At 37.3% G+C, this 20,249-nt stretch overlaps 1 protein-coding gene across 2 annotated transcripts; it reads right to left on the minus strand.

Moving 5' to 3' along the window:
- Nucleotides 1–1,084: 1,084 nt before the first annotated feature.
- Nucleotides 1,085–18,696, minus strand: mtm1 (myotubularin 1). 2 transcript variants are annotated; one of them, XM_039659516.2, is made up of 15 exons: nt 18,586–18,696; nt 15,147–15,235; nt 12,569–12,641; nt 10,819–10,913; nt 9,853–9,963; nt 9,236–9,337; nt 8,951–9,034; nt 8,601–8,750; nt 6,592–6,777; nt 5,933–6,118; nt 5,650–5,853; nt 5,327–5,419; nt 4,037–4,150; nt 2,100–2,276; nt 1,085–1,414 (listed from the first exon to the last, which is right to left on the minus strand). In XM_039659516.2, exons 2-15 carry the CDS (start codon nt 15,207–15,209, stop codon nt 1,232–1,234), a joined length of 1,821 nt encoding a protein of 606 aa, XP_039515450.1. In that variant the 5' UTR covers nt 15,210–15,235; nt 18,586–18,696; the 3' UTR covers nt 1,085–1,231. The 2 variants fall into 2 exon arrangements, with proteins under 2 accessions (XP_039515450.1, XP_039515455.1); XM_039659521.2 differs by having other exon boundaries at nt 15,147–15,232; nt 18,586–18,681.
- Between the last annotated feature and the right edge of the window lie 1,553 nt (nt 18,697–20,249).

Raw genomic sequence — 20,249 nt, forward strand, 5'->3', positions numbered from 1 at the left:
TGTTTGTTTATTGAACTTTTGTCTTGGTTTAAACTTCATATCCTCATTGAGGTCAAAGTCTTTAGAAGTTCAGTTTTCCGAGGCAGCGTAATCGACGACTCTCCTCTATTCCTCTACCCCCGTGTCAGTCACAACTTTCTTCCTCAAGAAAAGACTGAATTTGGAACAGCACAAACACACTAATTTAAATCACAGCCACTCCATCTTTCCCAAAAGACTTTGCAGACTATGCTGAGCCTCGTTGGGACCAATACTGTCAGCTCCATCAGAAACAAAATATTTGCTTTCCGTGGCAACTGCATGCCGTTTTAAGGGGTATAACCCAAAGCCACTAACATCTAGGGCCTAAATTGGTCAACTCCCAAACCTCAGCAGGGGAGGAAACAACCGGTCGCTCAAACGCACAGTGGATGATGCTGCCATAAAGAAAAAAAACAAACAAAAAAAATGTTTCTCTATAAAATATACACCTGAAAACCTCAAATATGAGTAAAGGCACCGAAAAGGTATCCGTGTCGCTCGCTTAAAAAAACCCTGGTTCTGTTATTAATGTTAAACTAATGTTAATCACTTCAGAACATTTTCCTTCCACATAGTACACTCACATGAGCAGTGAATGACCTTTACGGAGAGAAAAAACAAGACATTTAGAGACTTCCTTTACCTAATGAGGTCAGCCATTTGAGTCAAGCAGTTAAACCTCGCATAGTGACCAATGAAATGATTGCTCTACCAAAGGTTGAAGACCCTGCTTGATACTAGATTGACTGGAGACAACGTAGACTAAAGTTTACAACTCCGTAAACAATACCAGCACTCTTTTAAACAATCTCACCATTGCTCAACATTCAGAAATGTTTTCCACTCAGATCTAGACACTTTACAACCCTGATAACACACATAATGCAACACGTACGTCTGTCTGACTTGATCGCTTTCATTCGTCACATGACCATTCCAAACAGTATCCAAGTGGTTTCTGGCACACACACACACGCGCACACTATTTGACTTACTTTGTCCATGGTATGCGGCACGAAAAAACAGCACTGTCACGTTAAGGCTTCTCTTTTCGCTTAACTTTTTTTTTTGCGCAATGAAGGCCGTACTGTGGTTTATTGCATAATTGGTTTGTTACTCTCATCGTCGACATCACTACTAATCATGTTACCATAATTATCACTATTGCTATGTACAAATGTCCAATGTCTGTAACAGGTTGCGAGTGTGATCAAAACGGTGTCTGTAAGTGTGTGATGTGCTGATTGGGCGTGGCAGCATTGGGGGTGGAGCTGTTTGTCAAGTGGGTGGAGGAAGGGGCGGAGTCTGAGAGCTGTAGCTCCTCCAGTTTCTTCAGGTACTGATCCCTCAACGCCAGTAGCTCCTTATAGCGCTGCTCCACGGGACTCTGTTGCTGATAGGCACAAAATACACAAACATTCATACATGTGATGTGACATCCGTGTCAAAAATCCACCAGAGGGCAGCAAAAACACTCTTTGACTTCAAATAAGGAAAACGAATCACATCTGCATCACAAAACATTTTTGATGCAAACAAGATGCTGGATTACTAGTTCTAAGTCGAGCATTATTGCATTGATCTATAATTTGCTGGATAATTATGATAAAAATCTGCAATATAATACTCAAAAAAGGCACTTTGGTCTGTACACATTACATTTGTATGTTTTCATTGGTCGAATTTAATTTGTATACTATTAAACACATTAATCATTGTTATGACTAATGTGGCAAAATTCTTATGCATGCCAATACTGGAGTGGCTTCTGCAAAACCACTGTGATAGAATGTGTGTGTGTGAGTGTGTGTGTGTGTGTGTGTGGGGTGATAAGGACAGTTTGAGTGACAGTTCACTGCAGTGCCAGAACATAATTAAACTGGAGAGAGAGGATTTTCTGCACCACTGAATCGGGTACGCACACACACACACACACACAGATAAACACTCAATCCCACCCAGAGGCAAAAACACCCACTATAAAAAAGATGCACATGCTTGTTCCATCAGATCAGTTTGTATAAATATATACTCCAAATATGTCAGCTTGAACCTGATTGTGAAATGTATGTCCATACCTGGTGCTGTATGCGAGGGTTCCACCGGATGTAATAGGTCACCCACAGCTCTAGGTGGCGCATGCTGGCTACAGGGTAAAGCACACGACTTGACTCTGGTGTGTAGAAGGGGTTTATATACAAGGATGTGTCACTGTTGATCAAAGACCACAGAGACACCGTCTTCGCCCGAACATTCTAGTGAAACAATATGGGAAAAAAATATATAAGGAAGTTGGTATTTTGAAAACACTAATCTAATCTATTATTAAGTGAATCTTAAGTATTATATATAATATACACACATAGCCACATTAAATTACAGGTCATTTAATATACTAGTAACTAAGAATCAGCTGTTAAGATGTTGAATATATTAATAATACAAATGGTAAGGTGTCAAATCCTCCGGTTAGCAGTAGATAAAGTGAGACTGTGCACCCTAACGTTGTTGCGGCTCTAGAGGGCCACCAGAATGAATGTTTCATCTCCCCAAAGTGCGTTCTACTCCGACTGAGAGTCAGTCAAGCATCCCTTTTACTCATGCTCTACTTCACACAATGAGCAGAGAGAGAAATAAAAGGCAATGTGTGCATGCGCGAGAAAGAAAGCAAAAGCCAATGTACTATCCTACTGATAACAAGTCACCTCAAATAGGCAGTGAAGAAGATAAGATTTTAGACATAAAGAGACAAAGGTGTGATTAAGTTAGAGAAAGAATAGTACAGTGAAGCACAATTGAATAGATCTAGGCTATATTTCAACAATGTATGTATCAGTGATGGATCAATATAGAGTGAGGTTCAAAAGTGAGACCACATAGAAAATCTGAAATCTAATTTAAACCAGAAAAAAAGAGTTTTTTTTTCCCATATCATGATATTAAATAGTCAAATGGTTAAATAGTCCTCACCATCAAACCTTTACCCATAAAATATATATTTGTAATCAATGAAAATAAAGCTAGCTAAGCTTATGAGGTAAAAATTGTGAAAGTGAAGAAGAGGTGAACATGAGAGCCAACACCATATACACACACACCCAACCATATCTACATTAAAAAAAAAAAAAAACTATAATACAAAAATCCACACACAAAAGCAAGATAACAAATGAAACTAAACTGTCTTCATTCACTCCCCTGATAATAGAACGACTGAGTTACTTTCCGCTACATAATTAAGTGCTTCGAGATTTATAATAAATCCCTTAAAATGAATAGGTAAAATAAATTAATAAGCAAAAAAAAGAAAAGAAAACACACTCAGTGCCAAAGTGTCTTTACCCATACCAAAGACCCAGTGGTGGAATAAATTAAAACAGCTTATATTAAGCAACCAAAAACAGCAATCTTCAAGGTCAGAGAAAAACAAACACTCAAGTACACAAACTTTCTTCATTCTCTTTCCCTTAATAAAAAAGACAATCATCTCTCTCTATGAGAACAATTCTATCCGTCACCACAAAGTGACGTCAGACGTTAAATAACGCTTCAGGCCGTACGGGAATAAACAAACAAGCTTTTTTTTTCATAATGAATGAGGATCAGAAGAGTCAAAAGAATCTAAGTACTTGACAGCCTCACTTAAATCATCAAACTGGATTTGGTCCGACCCTCGGCTCAACAAAAAACAAAAAAAATTAAAATACATTTTTATTTACTCTATTCTTCCATAGATCCATAGCTTAGCATAGATGATTGTCTTTAATTTCATACCTCTACATGATAAATGCTTTGTCTGGGTCAGAGAAAGGTTTAAAAGACAGGCAAATCATTGTCATTTAGGAATGAGATCAGATGGGTGTTTGAATTGAGATTAAAGGCTTTTCTTAAAGGCAATCTTTTAAAGGCTAATCGTACAGCTCTAAACATTATGGTCCAGTTTGTATTAAAGATAAGGGAAGTTCAGGGCTTGTATATCAATGTGTATCAATGATGTGTATTTGTTACTTCTTACATTGCTTTCTCGAACGCTCTCACAGTTGTAGAGGAACGTGCCAAAGCGGCAGCTGTACAGGTGATCCAAGATTACGATCAGGAGACGCTCATTAAACTCAAACGCTGTTGGGAACTGTAGATGTGAGAGGGATAAACGTTAAACAGATTTACTCACATTAAACTCTAAATAGCTGTAAACTCTGAACAACAAAACAGATAGAACATTTATTCCAAATCTGTATGATTTGGTTTCTTTTGATGTACACAAAAAGAGATATTTAGAATAAAATAGCTGCCAATTAAGATGCTGTTTTCCATGAATATAACTAGCTCCAAAAAATGGCAAAGAGTACCATATAAGTACTTAATACTACTGCTGGTGACATATAAAATTTTGTGAGAAATTCAAGTAATTTTTCAGATAAATCTCATTCAATGTTACATATATTAAGATATATAGATTGCACCAGGGTTGATGTAAATGATGCTGACTGCCGCAGGTTCTCATGTGTTAAGGTGCGGTCACATTTACCATTGTTTTCAAGGATTTTTGCAGGGATGAAATGTAGTCATTTTAATAGGCACATATGTTTAAAGAAGAAAAAACCCTTTGCGGTGCATATGTGATGCGATCTGGAAAAACCCGCCGGATGTCGCGCTGGTACGTTTTCAGTAAAGTCTAAATATAGACTGAATGTCAGTTTTTTGTCAAAATTGGGTTTTTATTAAATTATTATTCTATAACATCTTGTTTATCATCTCTGAATATATCTTGGGAAAATTCACTAGTTAAGTGCAGAAAAATAGCGATTTATAATGTCCAGCTGAAAATACTGCGTTTCTCTTTAAGAACACGCAGGCGGAGTGGAGGGGCAAAAAACAATATCTCCCGTTTAGCTCTCCTTCTCTTAACACTACAAAGACAGTTCACCTATCAAAATAAACCACATAACAGAATAAAGTATTGTGAATAAAGTATTGTACACATAACAGAATAAAGTAACAAATATTGTGTGGTGATACGATAAAATAAATAAAAACAGATAAAATAAATAAAAACAGATTTGGAAAGGGCTTGAACCCAGCTTTAATATGGTATCAAAACCTGTAATATGTCAAATTGAACCATGTGGTGGGTTTTCCCAGATCGCATCACATATATCTGGCTCTCAGCATCAGTATCCACATTGGTTAGATGGAAAACAGCAGCTCAGACATTATGAAAAATACCTCCTTTTGTGTTCCACAGAAAAATAAAAAAAGGTTTGCAGAAGCATGATATGACATGGTTAAACAATTATATCCATACCTGTTTAGTCATTTGCCACACGCAGTCAATGAATTGCAAAAAGATAGGTGACCGGTCCTGATCTGCATGGTTTTTGTCTCCATGGCCGATTCTCTACACACACACACACACACACAAAGTATGACATAAATACCAACTGATAACGATTCTTTCTTTTTTTTTTTTTTTTTCACAATACAAAATCTAACCCGGAGGTTGTAGTTCACCCTTAATTATACTCAATAAACTCTATCAAAGCAATCACCCTGATATCATGGCTGATAGAACTCAAACTCCATCAATAAATTGTGTTGTTTTGCAGATGCAAGACTTTGTAAACTCACTGAGGCGAACTTGTGTCCGAAACCGATCCACTCCTTCTCCAGCAGCACCTGGAAGCCCCTGAGAGTCCTGTAGTAGGAGTCCAGCATCAGCATGGACAAAGAGGTGAGCTGAGCTGTGCGGTCCCAGCCATCACTGCAGTGCACCACCACAGAGCTCCCAGAAGACACCTTATCAGCCACCTGGATGGCCCCTGATAGCACCAACTAGAGCAGGAAGGTAGATACCTACATTAGATGATATTAAGTTCAAATAATATATATTGGTATGCATGAAAAAACAAACCTTAATATGCTCTAGCCAGTGGGTGGACTCCAGGCTGGAAAGCCAATGAGACTCTTCCACATTGGGGTAGACAATGTCCTTTAGCTTCTTCAGTGACTCTCTCATGACATGGATATTATGGATGTCTAGAAAGACCAGCTCAGCATTCTGATAGGCATCGTCACCCTCGTAACCCCCACCCGTGGCCTGGAGGGTAAAGGTAGAGAGGTCTACCGGTTATGATATGTGATCACGTAAACGAGAAATTCTGCACACTTGCATTCACACTTCATGTACCAAAACACATTGTGCAAGAGAAATTATTGGATCAATAATGCCATTTCAAAAAGCTTTGTCAGCAGTGTTCAGCTTGGCAAAGCACCTCTATGGAGGTCCACTTTTTGATTTTAATTAGTCTGCCAATACACGAAAACTGAAAACATCCTCATGCAAGCACACCGTTTTGTTTATTTTATACAAACCAAGAGTCCAAATCTGACTGGGAAACAGTAACCAGCCCATACCTTCAGTGGATAAGGTCATATGTTAGAAATGAGGTAAACAAAAAAGTGTTTGTTTTTTTTCATATTTAAAAACTCTCAAAAACTTCTTGGAGATGAATTTGAATATCTTAGGTCTGGCAATGATCCCCATTTATTAGTGACCTTCTGGAACCTGACCTTGTTTGCCACAGCGTTGACGTTAGGCCTGGCGTCATAGATGGTGAGTTTGATAGTGCTGTTGGCCTCACGGATGATGTCCAAATATCTTTCATCATCTTTGTTGCGCTTGCCACTCATGCCCACCAAAGGCTGGCTACACCGCGTGATCACAGCATGGTTTTCTTTATGGAACCACGACAACACCTGAGAGTGGAAGGAAACCCATCATCATCATCATCATCATCATCACAGATGGTAAGGTCATACAACACAACGAACATACTTTTTTTTTTTTAAGAATCTCTAAAAAAGGTAGAAGACAAGAAAAAATAAAGAACGTTAACAACATCTAGGGATGCACAATATGCATCTGTACCATAACGGTTTATTTGCAAATATAAAACATTTTACTTATTGGTATCTGTCGATATTGTATATTGTCCATATTTAATTGTGTATGCTCACTTCCTAATTTTAACATTTAATTTATCTTTAAAATTTTTCATGTACATGTTGTAATGTGTAAATTCACTTGTGGCATTCTAATTACTGACTGCAGCTTTTCGTGTTTAATTTTTTAAATTTATTTTGACAAAATAGCATAGAATTTTAATGTGGCCCATTTATTGGTTACCATCCATAACATGAAAATAATTATTGGCTTATTGTATCAGCCAGACCAACCCGATCTCACGAGAATTCGTACGAATTTTACGAGGTGGCTAAGTCGTAAACAATTCGTACGACCTCACTCATACGTTTTTGCTAAATCGTACATATTTTACGAATTGGCCAATTCGTATGAATTCGTACGAATGACCTACCCCTGACCCCGCCCCTAAACCTACCCATCACATGGGTTTGGACAAATCGTACGAATTGAGGTCGTATGAATTAGTACGAATTAGCCACTTTTTAATCACTCGTACGAATTGGTCGTGAGATAGCGTAGACGTGTAATATTAGTGCAATGATGTTCATTATAGAGTTTTTATGCGATAAGTTACTGACTGTCAAAAAACGTGAAGGAAAGGAGACACGGTTGAGACAGCGCAGGAGAGGCTAGCTAGGATAAATAGGCTAAACTTTCAGCCAACTCCCCACAGAAAAGTCTGTAATATTATAAAATGTACTCATTTTACCACAGGTTTCACACATAATCCGTGTGCTATGTGTGTATACGGTACAGAAACAGGATGCGCTATACTATAGTGCTTATATGTTGCGTTTACAGTGCATATAACTGATCAACGTCTGTACCAAAAACACCCCGCTACTCACTATTTTTATTTCAACACATACTCACTATTTCAACAACGTAAGCCAATTATTACATGCATTATTTACTTTTATATATTAAGTTGCTCAAGCAAGTGGTCAAATATGTAACTTCATGTAATCACAAACATTTGAAATGAAAACTTTAAATTGACAAAAACAACCGACTCTCGTGCCTTTTCTTTTGCACTTACATTTTAATAAATCAAATCTTGCATGTCACAAAGCACTTGTTTTTCCACCTCCACGAATGAGACGAGTGTCGTTCATTTGCTTTGTTGAGGTAAATTGTAGTTTGTACGTTATACGGATACTGTCTGATCCAGATAGTGTCCGGATAGGTTACGGCTGGCAATAAGGACGGATCTTTACTTAATGCTATTACTTGATTTTGATGTGGGTCCACACAACAATCAAGCTTATCTTCTCTTGATACCGACCCCATCAACTCAAATCTGTGCGCTGCTAGGGGCAGCAGGACAGATGTCATGTCAACATTATGGCCGCGGTAAGCTACTTCCAGTGTTTGCGAATAAGGTCTAGAACACATTAGCTGATCGGAATAATATAATATGGATTTTTTCCCCCCAGAACACTTCTTTCACAAAATAAATTCAAGCACTTTCAAGGACCTGTATCTATGTATGTTTATTTTCAAAAACTTTCCAGGGCCTTGAATATTTTTTTCCTGATTCACAAACTTTCAAGGATATCAAGGACCAGTGGGAACCCTGCGTAAAAGAGCTCACCGGAATGCGGCAGCGGGAACGGAAGGTAGCGACTCTTCTAAGATCTTCGTCTGTGGCCTTGTATGGAACAACAAGAATTGTGGGATAAGTGTCACACAGCTCGTAGTTCTTATTGATGAAAGTGACCCTCCACTCACTATTGGGTAGACCCTGACAAACAGAACAGCAACAACACATATTCTTTAATGCAAGAATTGTGCACTATGTATTGTCTTACACAATTACATTAGCAACATATATCATATCATATCAATCGCAATTGTAAGTAAATGGTGAGTGTGAGTGGGATGCACAAGGGCAGCAGCACGACTCTTTCTAAACAAGCACAAGTCCTGGCATCTGGTCCTCACCTGCCTCCTGTACTCTTCCAAAGGCTCATAAACGTTCCAGCCATTCTCCTCATACTTTTCCTGACTCAGAAAGGCAAAGAGTTGCTGTGAGAGTCAAAGAAACAGAAAAAAAGTGAAAGAGTCATTTATACCAGAATTTCATACATTTAGCTACTGATGAAATGCTGAAACATTGACAACACTTAATCGCACTGAATAAAATGCAAAGATTAATGTTGTTTCAAATAATTTACAATGAGTGTGAAATGGAGCATTTGAGAATCAAGTTAAACATTGAACACTGACCATTCCATGAGACAGTGGGAAAGCATATTTGAAAAGAATCTCAAATATGTCTCTTCGGCTGTGGCCTTCTTGCTTCAGTGCAAATCGCAGGTTCCTCATGTCCTAATAAACACACACAAAATGATTTGAGAATGTCAAATGTCATACTTTCAAAAGAGGGGATGCTTGTCCTGCTCTAAGCAAACCGGTCACATTTCATATTCATTTTAATATTTTTGTGGAAACCCTGATATATGTTTTTTTCAGAATTATTTGATAAATAGAAAGTTCAAAAGAACAGCATTTACTTTTAACTATATAAATCTATTTCATTAGAAATGTCGGTAACACTTTACAATAAGGAGAAGAGAGACAGATAAGTAGGCTATAAAATGTTTGGTGCTAACTAATGTAGTTAACTAATGTTAATTAATGAACCCATTGTAAAGTGTTACTGAAATGTCTTTCTTAACTTTTGATCAATTTAATGCATAAAATGCATGAATAAAACGTATTTCTTTAAAAAACAATCTTACTGACCCCAAACTTAAGCAGTACTGTGGTAATAAACTTTTAAATAACTTCTTTAACATTAGCTGTTCAAAATGTGGATTTCTTAGGCCTTGTGTGAGCATTACCTTGCAGGTGATTTCTAACCCATAGGAGTTCTCTCCTCGACTGGAGGCTCCGCCCATCTTCTCTACACGACTTATGACACCTAAAGGCACGTTCAGGGTAACTGGTGTCTCCTTAAGACAGGAAGTGACAGAAAGACAAAATATCAACAATCTTATACGCATGTACTGTATGTACTATAAACACCTCAGAAATAAAACTTTCCATTCCACACAATTCTAGTAAAAGACCTGATGCATATCACACCAAGCCCGGTCCCAGAATCAAGGTGCTTCTAAATCTGATGAGGGTTCTCTAGTACGGAGTGCTGATGTAATGTGTAAGCAACAGCTCCACCATAACAGAAATAGCAAGGTACAGTCCCCCTTGTAGTCAATAATTGTATCCCTTAAAGCAGATTTATCACCAAAATGACATATTTAAAAAAAAAAAATCCTGTGAATTCATGCGCTTATATGTAACTACACACTTGTGGATCCATGAATATGCAAATTACATCAACACTTGATGTGTTGAAATTCATCATTTTTGTGTACCACCAACTTTCTTTCTTGCCCTCACTTTGCCAAGCTGACAGCAGTTCATGGCAACGCACCCCAGCAACGGTCAAAACGTCCACGAAACAGGGCTGCAGGTGCCCGCTACCATGTGCCAAACAAGGACAGAGCCAGGAACAAGATGAAAGCCTTTCTCTGATATGACGTGATACAAAATCCCTCCTTCCTGTCCTCTCATATCCCACTCTGTTCTCTGGTAACACAGACCATAACTAAGGCAGACACTAAAATTCTATTCAAATAAAGAATGCAGAAACAAGCCTTTAAAAGGGACAAAAATGGAGGAAAACTGAAAGAAAGAAGGAAATGAATAAGATGGTTTTAAACAGAGGAGCACCTGGCATGGTCTCAGAATTACTGTGCCTGAACACTTAGAGAACTAATGCGTTGATTTTGAAAAGTTTCTCTTACTGAGTCAGTGTTCTTGAAGTAGAGTCTGTAGTTGGTGATGGACACCTTTCCTTTGACTGCAGAATTAAAGGGGCAGATATAGATGATCTCTTTATCTGAAGAGTAAAATAGAGAGGGAAAGACAAAATGTTGTAAACTCACATGAGATGCAGACAGTAATATCAGAGGACAAGTCAAAGCTATAGAACAAAAGAGTGGTCCTCCCTCATGGGGGCTTTCATTTTGAGATCACATGACCAGCATAGCACTTTGAATTTATAGCATCCTCTTATCTATTATTATTAAATACAACTGTGTGAGGCGCCGTTATTGCCAATGTGTTTGGCCACATTTCCGCCACTAACTGGTCTGGAGTGTGAAGCAATGGATGTGTCCCAAATGAGCAACAAAGCAGATTAGCAATGTAACAATTTTACTATATTAAAAAAATATATACTACTTTAACAGCCATACTAAATCGAGTTCTGGCAACATTACATTTTAAAGTTCAAATATTAAAATAGTGCATTTTAAAAACTCAATATAAGTGATAACAAAATTGAAAAGGGATAATATGCAAGTTATATTCATACAAGAAACGTTGTATGTCAAATGAAGAACATGAGAACTTTAAAAAGCTTGGTTACATAAATTAATTTTATAGCTCGTACAAGAATAGCAGAAGGAGAGGAGTTATTACCCTAATTTCAAACTGTTCATTTTGAATTGACTGAGGAATGATCCGATAAACATGGCAGATATGTGATTGTTAAAGGGAGGATTGATAATACTGTAGTCACATTAGTCAATGTGTATGCTCCCCCTGAGGAAAACAAAACATTCTTCAACTTATTGTTTGACAAAATAACAATAATGAGTGAGGGGATTTTGATATGTCGAGGCGATTGGAACACAATTTTTGAATTACACTAAAGACACAACAAGTACTAAAAGATTTAAAACATCAAATCCAAGATTCTTAATATTCCAAATATGAAAGATGCAGATCTGTGCTGCGCTGAGCGCAACTTACACACACACAAATACACGCGTGCACACATACTGCCTCGCGCCCCGACGCTACATAACCGTTCAAAACCCATAAAAGCAACAATTATTAATAATACTTACAGGTTGTGATTCATAGGAGGAAGCTGATTCATATACACTGGGTAAGTAAGTTACTGAGCCCTCCTTCAGGAACAACCGCTTTGCGAATCCACATTTGAATTCATTTATGTTTTTGAACGATTAGTCATTAAAATGATGAGAACACAATCGAGCTATACTGTTGTGGTATCGTTGCAAATATGAACTCTAACCACGGATTCTTCACATGCTCGTCCCTGGGCAATGAAAACAAAGTGGCTGAACTATCTTTGCATTGTAGAACACAGCGTCTTCTCGACATGATGCTATGATGAAGTATTTGAATGTGTAGACTTCAAGTTTACACTTCCGTCTACGCGCGCAGTAACTGGGCGTGGCCAGTATGTCTCTACGTCACGATGTAACAGCTAATGACTCGTTTCAAAAACAATTCATTTCATAGACTCAGAGTCGACTCTCACTTTTGAAAGACAATAAATTTATATACGGTGCACTTTCAGATATAAATCTTTGCAGGGTGTTTTCATTCCCTTAGAGCTATATTCCACACCATATGAACAGTCATTTTCAAAAATCCATGATAGGGACTCTTTAACAAAGATAATAATATTCATTTTTAGTCAATGAGAGCCCACAAACACACACACAGGCTCTTACTCACCGATCACTCGCTCTTCTCCCGGCAGCACTGCAACATCTGCCAGCGGCTCCATCTTTAGGCTCTCTCTGGACGCCTGTCAACACATGAAGGAACATTGAGTTGACACGGGTGCATCCCTCGCACATACACACCACGTAGCCTTTCATATAAGGATGATCACAACTGGCTCAACATTAATACACTACATGTCTGAGCAGACAGAACTGTACTCATGGGCATCTGATAGGAGGAAAAAATAACTGCAGAGAAAAATCTGAAAGTGACAGGAAGTAATGGAACAGGAAGTAGTGAAGAGGAAAAGAACGAGTTACTGTCCTCTTTCCCCCTCTCCCTGTGAACACCAGACTGATGCTTTATGTGTGTGTGTGTGTGTGTGTGTGTGTGTGTGTGTGAGATCAGGGATCCAGATTGTCTTTCCCTGGGCTATTTTCCTGCTGCCAGTTGAAGGTTAGTGAACTGGAATGCGAGCTAAGAGTGCCATTCGCTGCGTGTAGTCATTTATTCTGTCGGCCTTTTGCTGCTGCTGTTTGCTAGTGTTTTGCACGTCGCAACCCTATGGGCAACTTGAAGCAAGGGCTTCTGGGTAATGGTCTAATCCGTGTTCTTGAGATGACAAATGGAGCAGCCAAAACATACACACACACACACAGTGATCCTGGCTGGGAAACTAACCTGGTTTACACAAATAAGAGGTAGTTGGGTAAACAGAGATGACAAACAAGGAGGAGCAAACTAGTAAGAGGATTAAAAGAAACACTGTTAAATACATCTTAAAGGTACAGTGTGTATTTTCAGCAACATTCATCAGAAATTGCTCACAGTCTTCTTGGAAATCAAGCCCAAATGGATTAGTTATAGTTGTTTGCTGGGAAAGAAGGAAAGAAAGAAAGGCTAAGATAAAAGAGACAAACAGAGGCAATCACAGAGACAGATGGGCTGTCCTTTGTACAAAATCTCACTAGCTGTCCTCAGGGACTCTAAAAAAACCCGCCACTGCCTATCACCTGCCAGGTGTTACAGCTCCACTAACATATGTATGGAGCAGCAGTCTCCTGGCTTAAGCCCCAGCGAAGTGCCAACTCCCTGTCTGCCTGGAATCCCCTCTGCCCAGAGAGGTTACATGTGCCAAACCAGACACTGCATATGCATGTGTTCACGCTGGGAGGGGCGCTCTCCTTTTAAAGGAAACAATCTATTTTGTTTAAACCACGATTAAGGTCCCATTTGAATTACACAGTTTTTACACATTTAGCAACATGCAATATTTGAGCTGTGCTTGTGAACTTGACAGCCAAAACACTTTTTTTTTTGTGAATGGTGTATGTGAATATTACAACACGAGTGATGATGCACAAAGCTTTCTTTACAAAATAAATAATAGGTTAGCAATTAAATGTTATATCGCAAAAATGGAAACATTTAAATTCATGTCGAATGTGTGAGGGATATATAACCAGATTTTCCACGAATTAAACGATATTAGGCTACATTACTCCACTGGACATGAAATCTCGTTTCTTTTCTCATACCTTCACTCTTGTCTCAGCCATTTTCACAGGGTATTATAAATGTTTTTTCCTTTAATTCCTATATTCGGATCCTTTACTGTTGTAAAAAAGAAAAATGCTGCAGGACAGATACACTTATACTTCACTTATCAAATTATATTTAACAGTTAGATAGACAGTTTTATGGTCTGATAAAACAAACGTTTTTTGTTTTATTTTACCATGGACCACCTACTACATCCCCAACGCTGGTAGTTGGTCCACAGTAAAAAAAAAAAAAAAAGAAAAAAAAGAAAAAACTGCCTATTTTAGAGCCCTATGCAATATGCGTAATTGCGTATTATTATTATTATCAATCTATAAATGTACTGAATAGCTATGCTGGACTGAATGCACTTTCCGGTCTTTAAAAATAGCCTAGTTCAGTTGGATAGCTGACAAATAACATGGACATCAACTTTCTTTTTTAACATCATTAGCCTATGTAAAAAAGTGATATACATATACACACACATATATACAGTATATATATATATATATATATATATATATATATATATATGTATATTTATTTTTAGTTTTTTTTGCAGTTAACTTAAATAGTCTTGTGTGTGACGTTATTCACCCGTGCAATTATATAAATGCAGTTTAAAAGAGTTTAAATGTAAAATGAGTGGTGCAAATAAAAGAATAGCAAGGCAGGATTTAATAATAATAATAATAATACTCATTTTTATTTATATAGCACCTTTCCAAGACGCAAGATCACTTTACAAAGATAAAGCTATTGATAAAGCAAACGCTATCAATGTCTCCATGTTCTATAGCATCTATATGGTTGCTTCATTCTATAGGAAAGCAGAGCAAAGGGCAGCTCTATTGACACCAGCGAAGTATATTATTTATTCATGCAGAAGCCGAAAGTCTAAACCTCCTACAACAGTTAGGCCTATAGGATAATGTCGTTTGAAAAACAAAGAGGGGAAAATGAGAAACATTCTGTTACAGTCGTAGGACATGAGGAGGATGGTACAATTACAGCACATCTGCAGCACACAGGTTTCACTCACGTTTTGGCTGGAGCTGTTCCCCAGAGGACTGGAGTTGTAAGGTGCTATAGGAGCCGAGGCCATCACTGGGTTTGCTTCTTCCACCGCTACTGAAAGACAAGAGAAATGTCTTTTTTCTTTTCAGCTCAACAATCAGGACTTGCTAGTGGGTAGTTCAGATGTGTAGACACTTATTGTATATACATCTACACTAGACTCACCCTAAAAAAAAATATTTAGTCTAAACATTTTCCAAAGTATAGATGTAAATAAATATACATATATTTTAAATTCATTTTCAAAATGTCTTAATATATATATATATATATATATATAGGGTAAACAATTTAATGGTATACAGTCAGTGCTTCAAAGACTATCACAAATCATTCTCACAATTTCGATTTCTTCTTATGCTCACCAAGACTGCATTTATCTGATTAGACATACAATAGAAATAATATAAAATAATTTCCCTATTTTAATATATTTTAAAATGTAATTTATCCCTGTGATTCATCATCATCATTACTCAAGTCTTCAGTGTCACATGATCCTTCAGAAATCTTTCTAATGTTGATTTGATGCTCAAGAAATATTTCTTATTATCAATGTTGAAAAAGTTGTGCTGCTTAATATTTTTGTGGAAAACCTGATGTTTCTTTAGATTCTTTGATGAATATTTTAACATTATAAATGTTTTTACTGTCACTTTAGAATAATTTCAAAGCCAATAAATAACTTTACCATGACAACAATTAAATTAGCATAATTCACAACACCAATGTTCAATACATCACAGTATGGCTGTGCTTGTCAACGTGACCTGCCACACTGGCAGTGGCATGCCAAAACACATTTTTTTTGTATGTGAATGCGGTTATACATTATTTTACGTCACAAGTGAAGCACAATGCTTTGTTTACATTCAAAAGAAATAATAGGTTTGCAATTAAATGTTACATCGCATTGATTGCAACCATGAAAACATTTCGATTCATTTCGAATGAGAGGTAATTTTAAGCCATTTCTGTTGTCGGTTTTGCAATCTGGTCACCCGATTTTCCACGAATTTAACAATATTCAATGTATTCCACTGGACACTGGGTTTCTTTTCCCAAATCCTCCCTCACGTCTCACCCATTTTTGCAGGGGATTATAAACTTTTCTTCACTTTTAATTACTATATTGGCATCCTTTACCGTGGTAAAGTAGAAAAACGCTGTAGGTCAGATACCTCTTTACTTGCACATCAAATTCTCTTTAACACTGTTTGTGCTTGTTAGATTTGGTAAGCCTGGCATGTCAAGTTTATTTGTATAGCGCATTTCATACATGCCACGACAGTAATACAGTTTAGCTTTCTCTGGCAGTGAATATAACTTAAATGGTCTTGCACAGTCTGTGAAAGATTAAATTTGCTCTTCAGTTCAGACCTTTTACAACAAGTGTCAGATGCTTTGGGACACGAATATTTCAGCCAAGAACAGATTTGTAAAACTGATCGTGCAGACAAAACTGTAAGTGCTGGAGACTTGAAAACATGGTCAGATGGTAGGCCTCAATTTGGGGAGAACTCAATTTGATCAGACTATAACCCCAATTGGCCCATAGGTAACTATCAAAAAGCTTTGAAAACCATATATTTCCTATGGTAAATTGCCTGTATTGGCTTGTGTGGTCTTTTACAACTATCATGTCAGTGGTTAAATGCTTGATAAATAAAACTTAATGTCTTTAATGCTTATCTGCTTAAAGGCCTTAAATGCTTGAACCCTGCTAAATGTTGTTTGCAGCTTTAATTCTATTTTGCATTAGTGCCAAAATTTCATGTAATTTCTCTTGTTGAAGGACTTTGCATTGTTAAAAGTTTGAATCACATTACAAGCATAATTTCTGCATTGTGTTTGTGTCTTATTTGACACTGTCACAACCCTACAACACAGACAACCAAATGTTTAAGTCTAAAAAAACTATAAAAACACACTTATGATCAAATAAAATAAGAGAGCTAGTGTCAATCTGTATCTCTTTTTTATAGACTTTCTGACTTGTTGAAATGAAGCAGTAGGACAGCAAAGAAAAGGGAGAGAGAAGGGGAATCTGTTTGGAAAGTGAAGCTGGTCACACGCAAACTAAAAGCACCACCGACTGACAACAAGTCATTAAAACCTTGTATTTTCTATTAACCCTGATGTTCTCAAGAAGCACAGTTGCTGATTCTACAGTCATCATATATTTTTAGCAGAAACTATACCACAGATGTGTCAGTAAGTGGAAGTGAGAGAAAACATGAAACATACATTCGATAGACTGCATTAAAATTAGCGATTAATTCGCTCAGAGCGAAGGAACATCCTGTCAAGTGATGCATTGAGGGACAGATATGTTGACAAGAGCTCACTTGAATAAATTTGATTTTTGAACATTTTAAACCCCGATCCTTTGGGCATAAATTCTTTCAATTGTGGATTCTTTGGGGTTTTTTTTACAGTAACAAATACAAAACATTTTTGTGTTATAAAAGCAACATAAAAACACAATCATGCCCAAGCTTTTCAGTGTTGACACCAAAACCCTTCAACAATATCTGACCACATCTCAACCTCAGAGAATGAAGTCACTGTTTGGGCTAAATTTACACATTTGAAATGAACAGTGATGTAGAAAACAGAACAAACCAAATCAAATGAAGCTCAAGAGGTTCAAATGAACACCTGAGGGCATGACAAATGAGGTCAGCGGTCAGATATGTAAATGATTATAGCACCAGTCTGGGGGGAGAGAAAGAGAGAGAGAGAGGGGTATTTATAACGATGACAGGAAGGACTGATGTGTGGCTCTGAGATGACGGGGCACATTTACACCCTTCATCCATCACGCACTGCAATATTCAACACGCATAACACAAAATCCCACAGCCTTGAAGTCGTATACAAAAGTTGATTAGCCTATAAATTTTAACTTAGAGATAAGAGAAAATGAAAACAATCTGTCCAATGCAGTTTCACTTACACCTACATAAAGGCTCAGCCTCCGGCGTTTCATGCCCGGATCAAACATGAAACAAGTAGCTACACACTTTCACTAACTTGTGTGATGATGTGATGGAAAATCATGATCAGTGTTAATCTCGCCCATATGTATACATATCCACTTCCATTCATAGTGTAAAAACAGTGAGAGATAAGGACATAAACATCGAAATAAGGGTCTCAGGTGTCTACAAACTCCACTTTCATAACTTCTAGCGCTTTCGAGTGAGCACTTTACTCTGTGAATGTATTCCAGCACAGGACTGTGACCAGGAAATAGCTCGGGCCTATCTCTACGGCAGCTCTCAAGTGCTACATTTACCTCGGAGTCCGCTCCAAGCCGGCTTAAATACAGACCAGACCCTCGCCGAAAAGTCATAACGTGCAACCCGAACAATATTGGGTTTGCAAATGTGTTCACTTACCCAGAAACTAGGAATTCTCCGTTCCTCAGATCGCCAGTCTGTTTTGCACCACCGCAGGAAGCGCTCAGCCCGAGTCACGTGACAGCGGTCACGGCGTTCATTGGCTACTTGTCAAATCATGTAGCTACTGCAAGGAATTTAGGGAGTTGTATTTTTGATGATAGCGGTAAAATTAGAGTGCCATTCTGAAAACATGCCCTCAAACACATTCCTTGGTATGACATTTTTAAATATTTTAAATATTGAAGAAACGAAGCATCTTTCTTGATTATTTCATTACACATTTTTTTTATATCAGGCCTACATTAAAATATTTTATATTAAAATATTTGTATAATACATTTAGCCTAGGTTAATAGTTTAATAGGCCTATTGAATATTTTTTATTATCTATCTATCTATCTATCTATCTATCTATCTATCTATCTATCTATCTATCTATCTATCTATCTATCTATCTATCTATCTATCTATCTATCTATCTATCTATCTATCTATCTATCTATCTATCTATCTATCTATCTATCTATCTATCTATCTATCTATCTATCTATCTATCTATCTATCTATCTATCTATCTATCTATCTATCTATCTATCTATCTATCTATCTAATATGAGACAAATTCCAACTCTGCTATAAAGCATCTCTAAAAATACATTAGTTTCATTATTCAGCTCAAGCCTATGTTGTCAGTCAACATTGCTTGGAAAGAACTATAGGGCCAGAAATAGGGTAAATGGACATGCAGCCTTTCCATTGCTGCCTGATGAACAAACAATTTTTTTTTAGTGTATTTAATCTTGTTGTTGCTCATTTCTGTCAAAGCTGCCTAACAATGCTGCCTAACACCATCACCCCAGTTTATCTCTTTAAAAAAAAAAAAAAAACACAGGCCAAGAGATTTCATTTTACTAAATAATGCTAGATCACCCACCTCTTTCACTCCTTTCACCAATTAGATTTTACTATAGGCTACCAGTCATTAATATTTGACACACAATTAATGCACTCATTTCTTGCACATTAAGCTCTCTGTACAGCACTAAACCGTTATTGCCTATAAAAATTTCAAACGAAAAAGTCTTGCTCAGAGAGGTCTATGGCTGAATGTCGTGCAATCTGCTTCCTGCAGTGTCATAGTCATACCAATCATTCCACCAGTTCTTACAGATGGCAGTTAACAGTTCTTCATTAGTGCCTGCCCACCAAGCATTTTGTGGGAATGAATGGCTCTGGGATGGAACACAGGAACACAGTTACACACAAGGTTTTGTATTATTTTGCATTACTTACAGTAAGTTGTTACTTTTGGAGTGTAGATTATCAAGTTGGATTTTACTTACTTCTGTTGTGTAGCAATAGCTTTGATCCTTAACTGCATGATATAGTAGCAGAGGTAAATTTGTTAAACCACCAGCTGTTGGTGTAAAAACATCCACTTTTTATATGCAGAAGCAAAACTGCTGGTCTAAAAATGAAACAGGCACAACCACAAACGTTAAGAGGAACAGTACCAAAGAAAATACCAATTTCATTCAAATGAACAGATACTGTATAGGCTACAGTATGTATTTTTAACGTACCAGAAATCAAATATTTGAAACAGTGTGTTTTATATAGAGAACATTAATGTGTGGTTCCCTGAGTCCTAGATGACTCCA

The sequence above is a fragment of the Pimephales promelas genome, chromosome 1 (assembly GCF_988280905.1).
Source record: "Pimephales promelas chromosome 1, fPimPro1.hap1.1, whole genome shotgun sequence".
NCBI classification, from domain to species: domain Eukaryota; kingdom Metazoa; phylum Chordata; class Actinopteri; order Cypriniformes; family Leuciscidae; genus Pimephales; species Pimephales promelas.

Bases quoted from the DNA above. Each gene is read 5' to 3' on its own strand.
- mtm1 (XM_039659516.2), bottom strand. From the start codon at position 15,209: ATGGCCTCGGCTCCTATAGCACCTTACAACTCCAGTCCTCTGGGGAAC. The intron at 5,420-5,649 runs GTGAGTTTACAA...GTGTGTGTGTAG, and splicing joins TCGGACACAAGTTCGCCTCA to AGAATCGGCCATGGAGACAA. The intron at 4,151-5,326 runs GTATGGATATAA...TCACATCTACAG, and splicing joins TGTGGCAAATGACTAAACAG to TTCCCAACAGCGTTTGAGTT.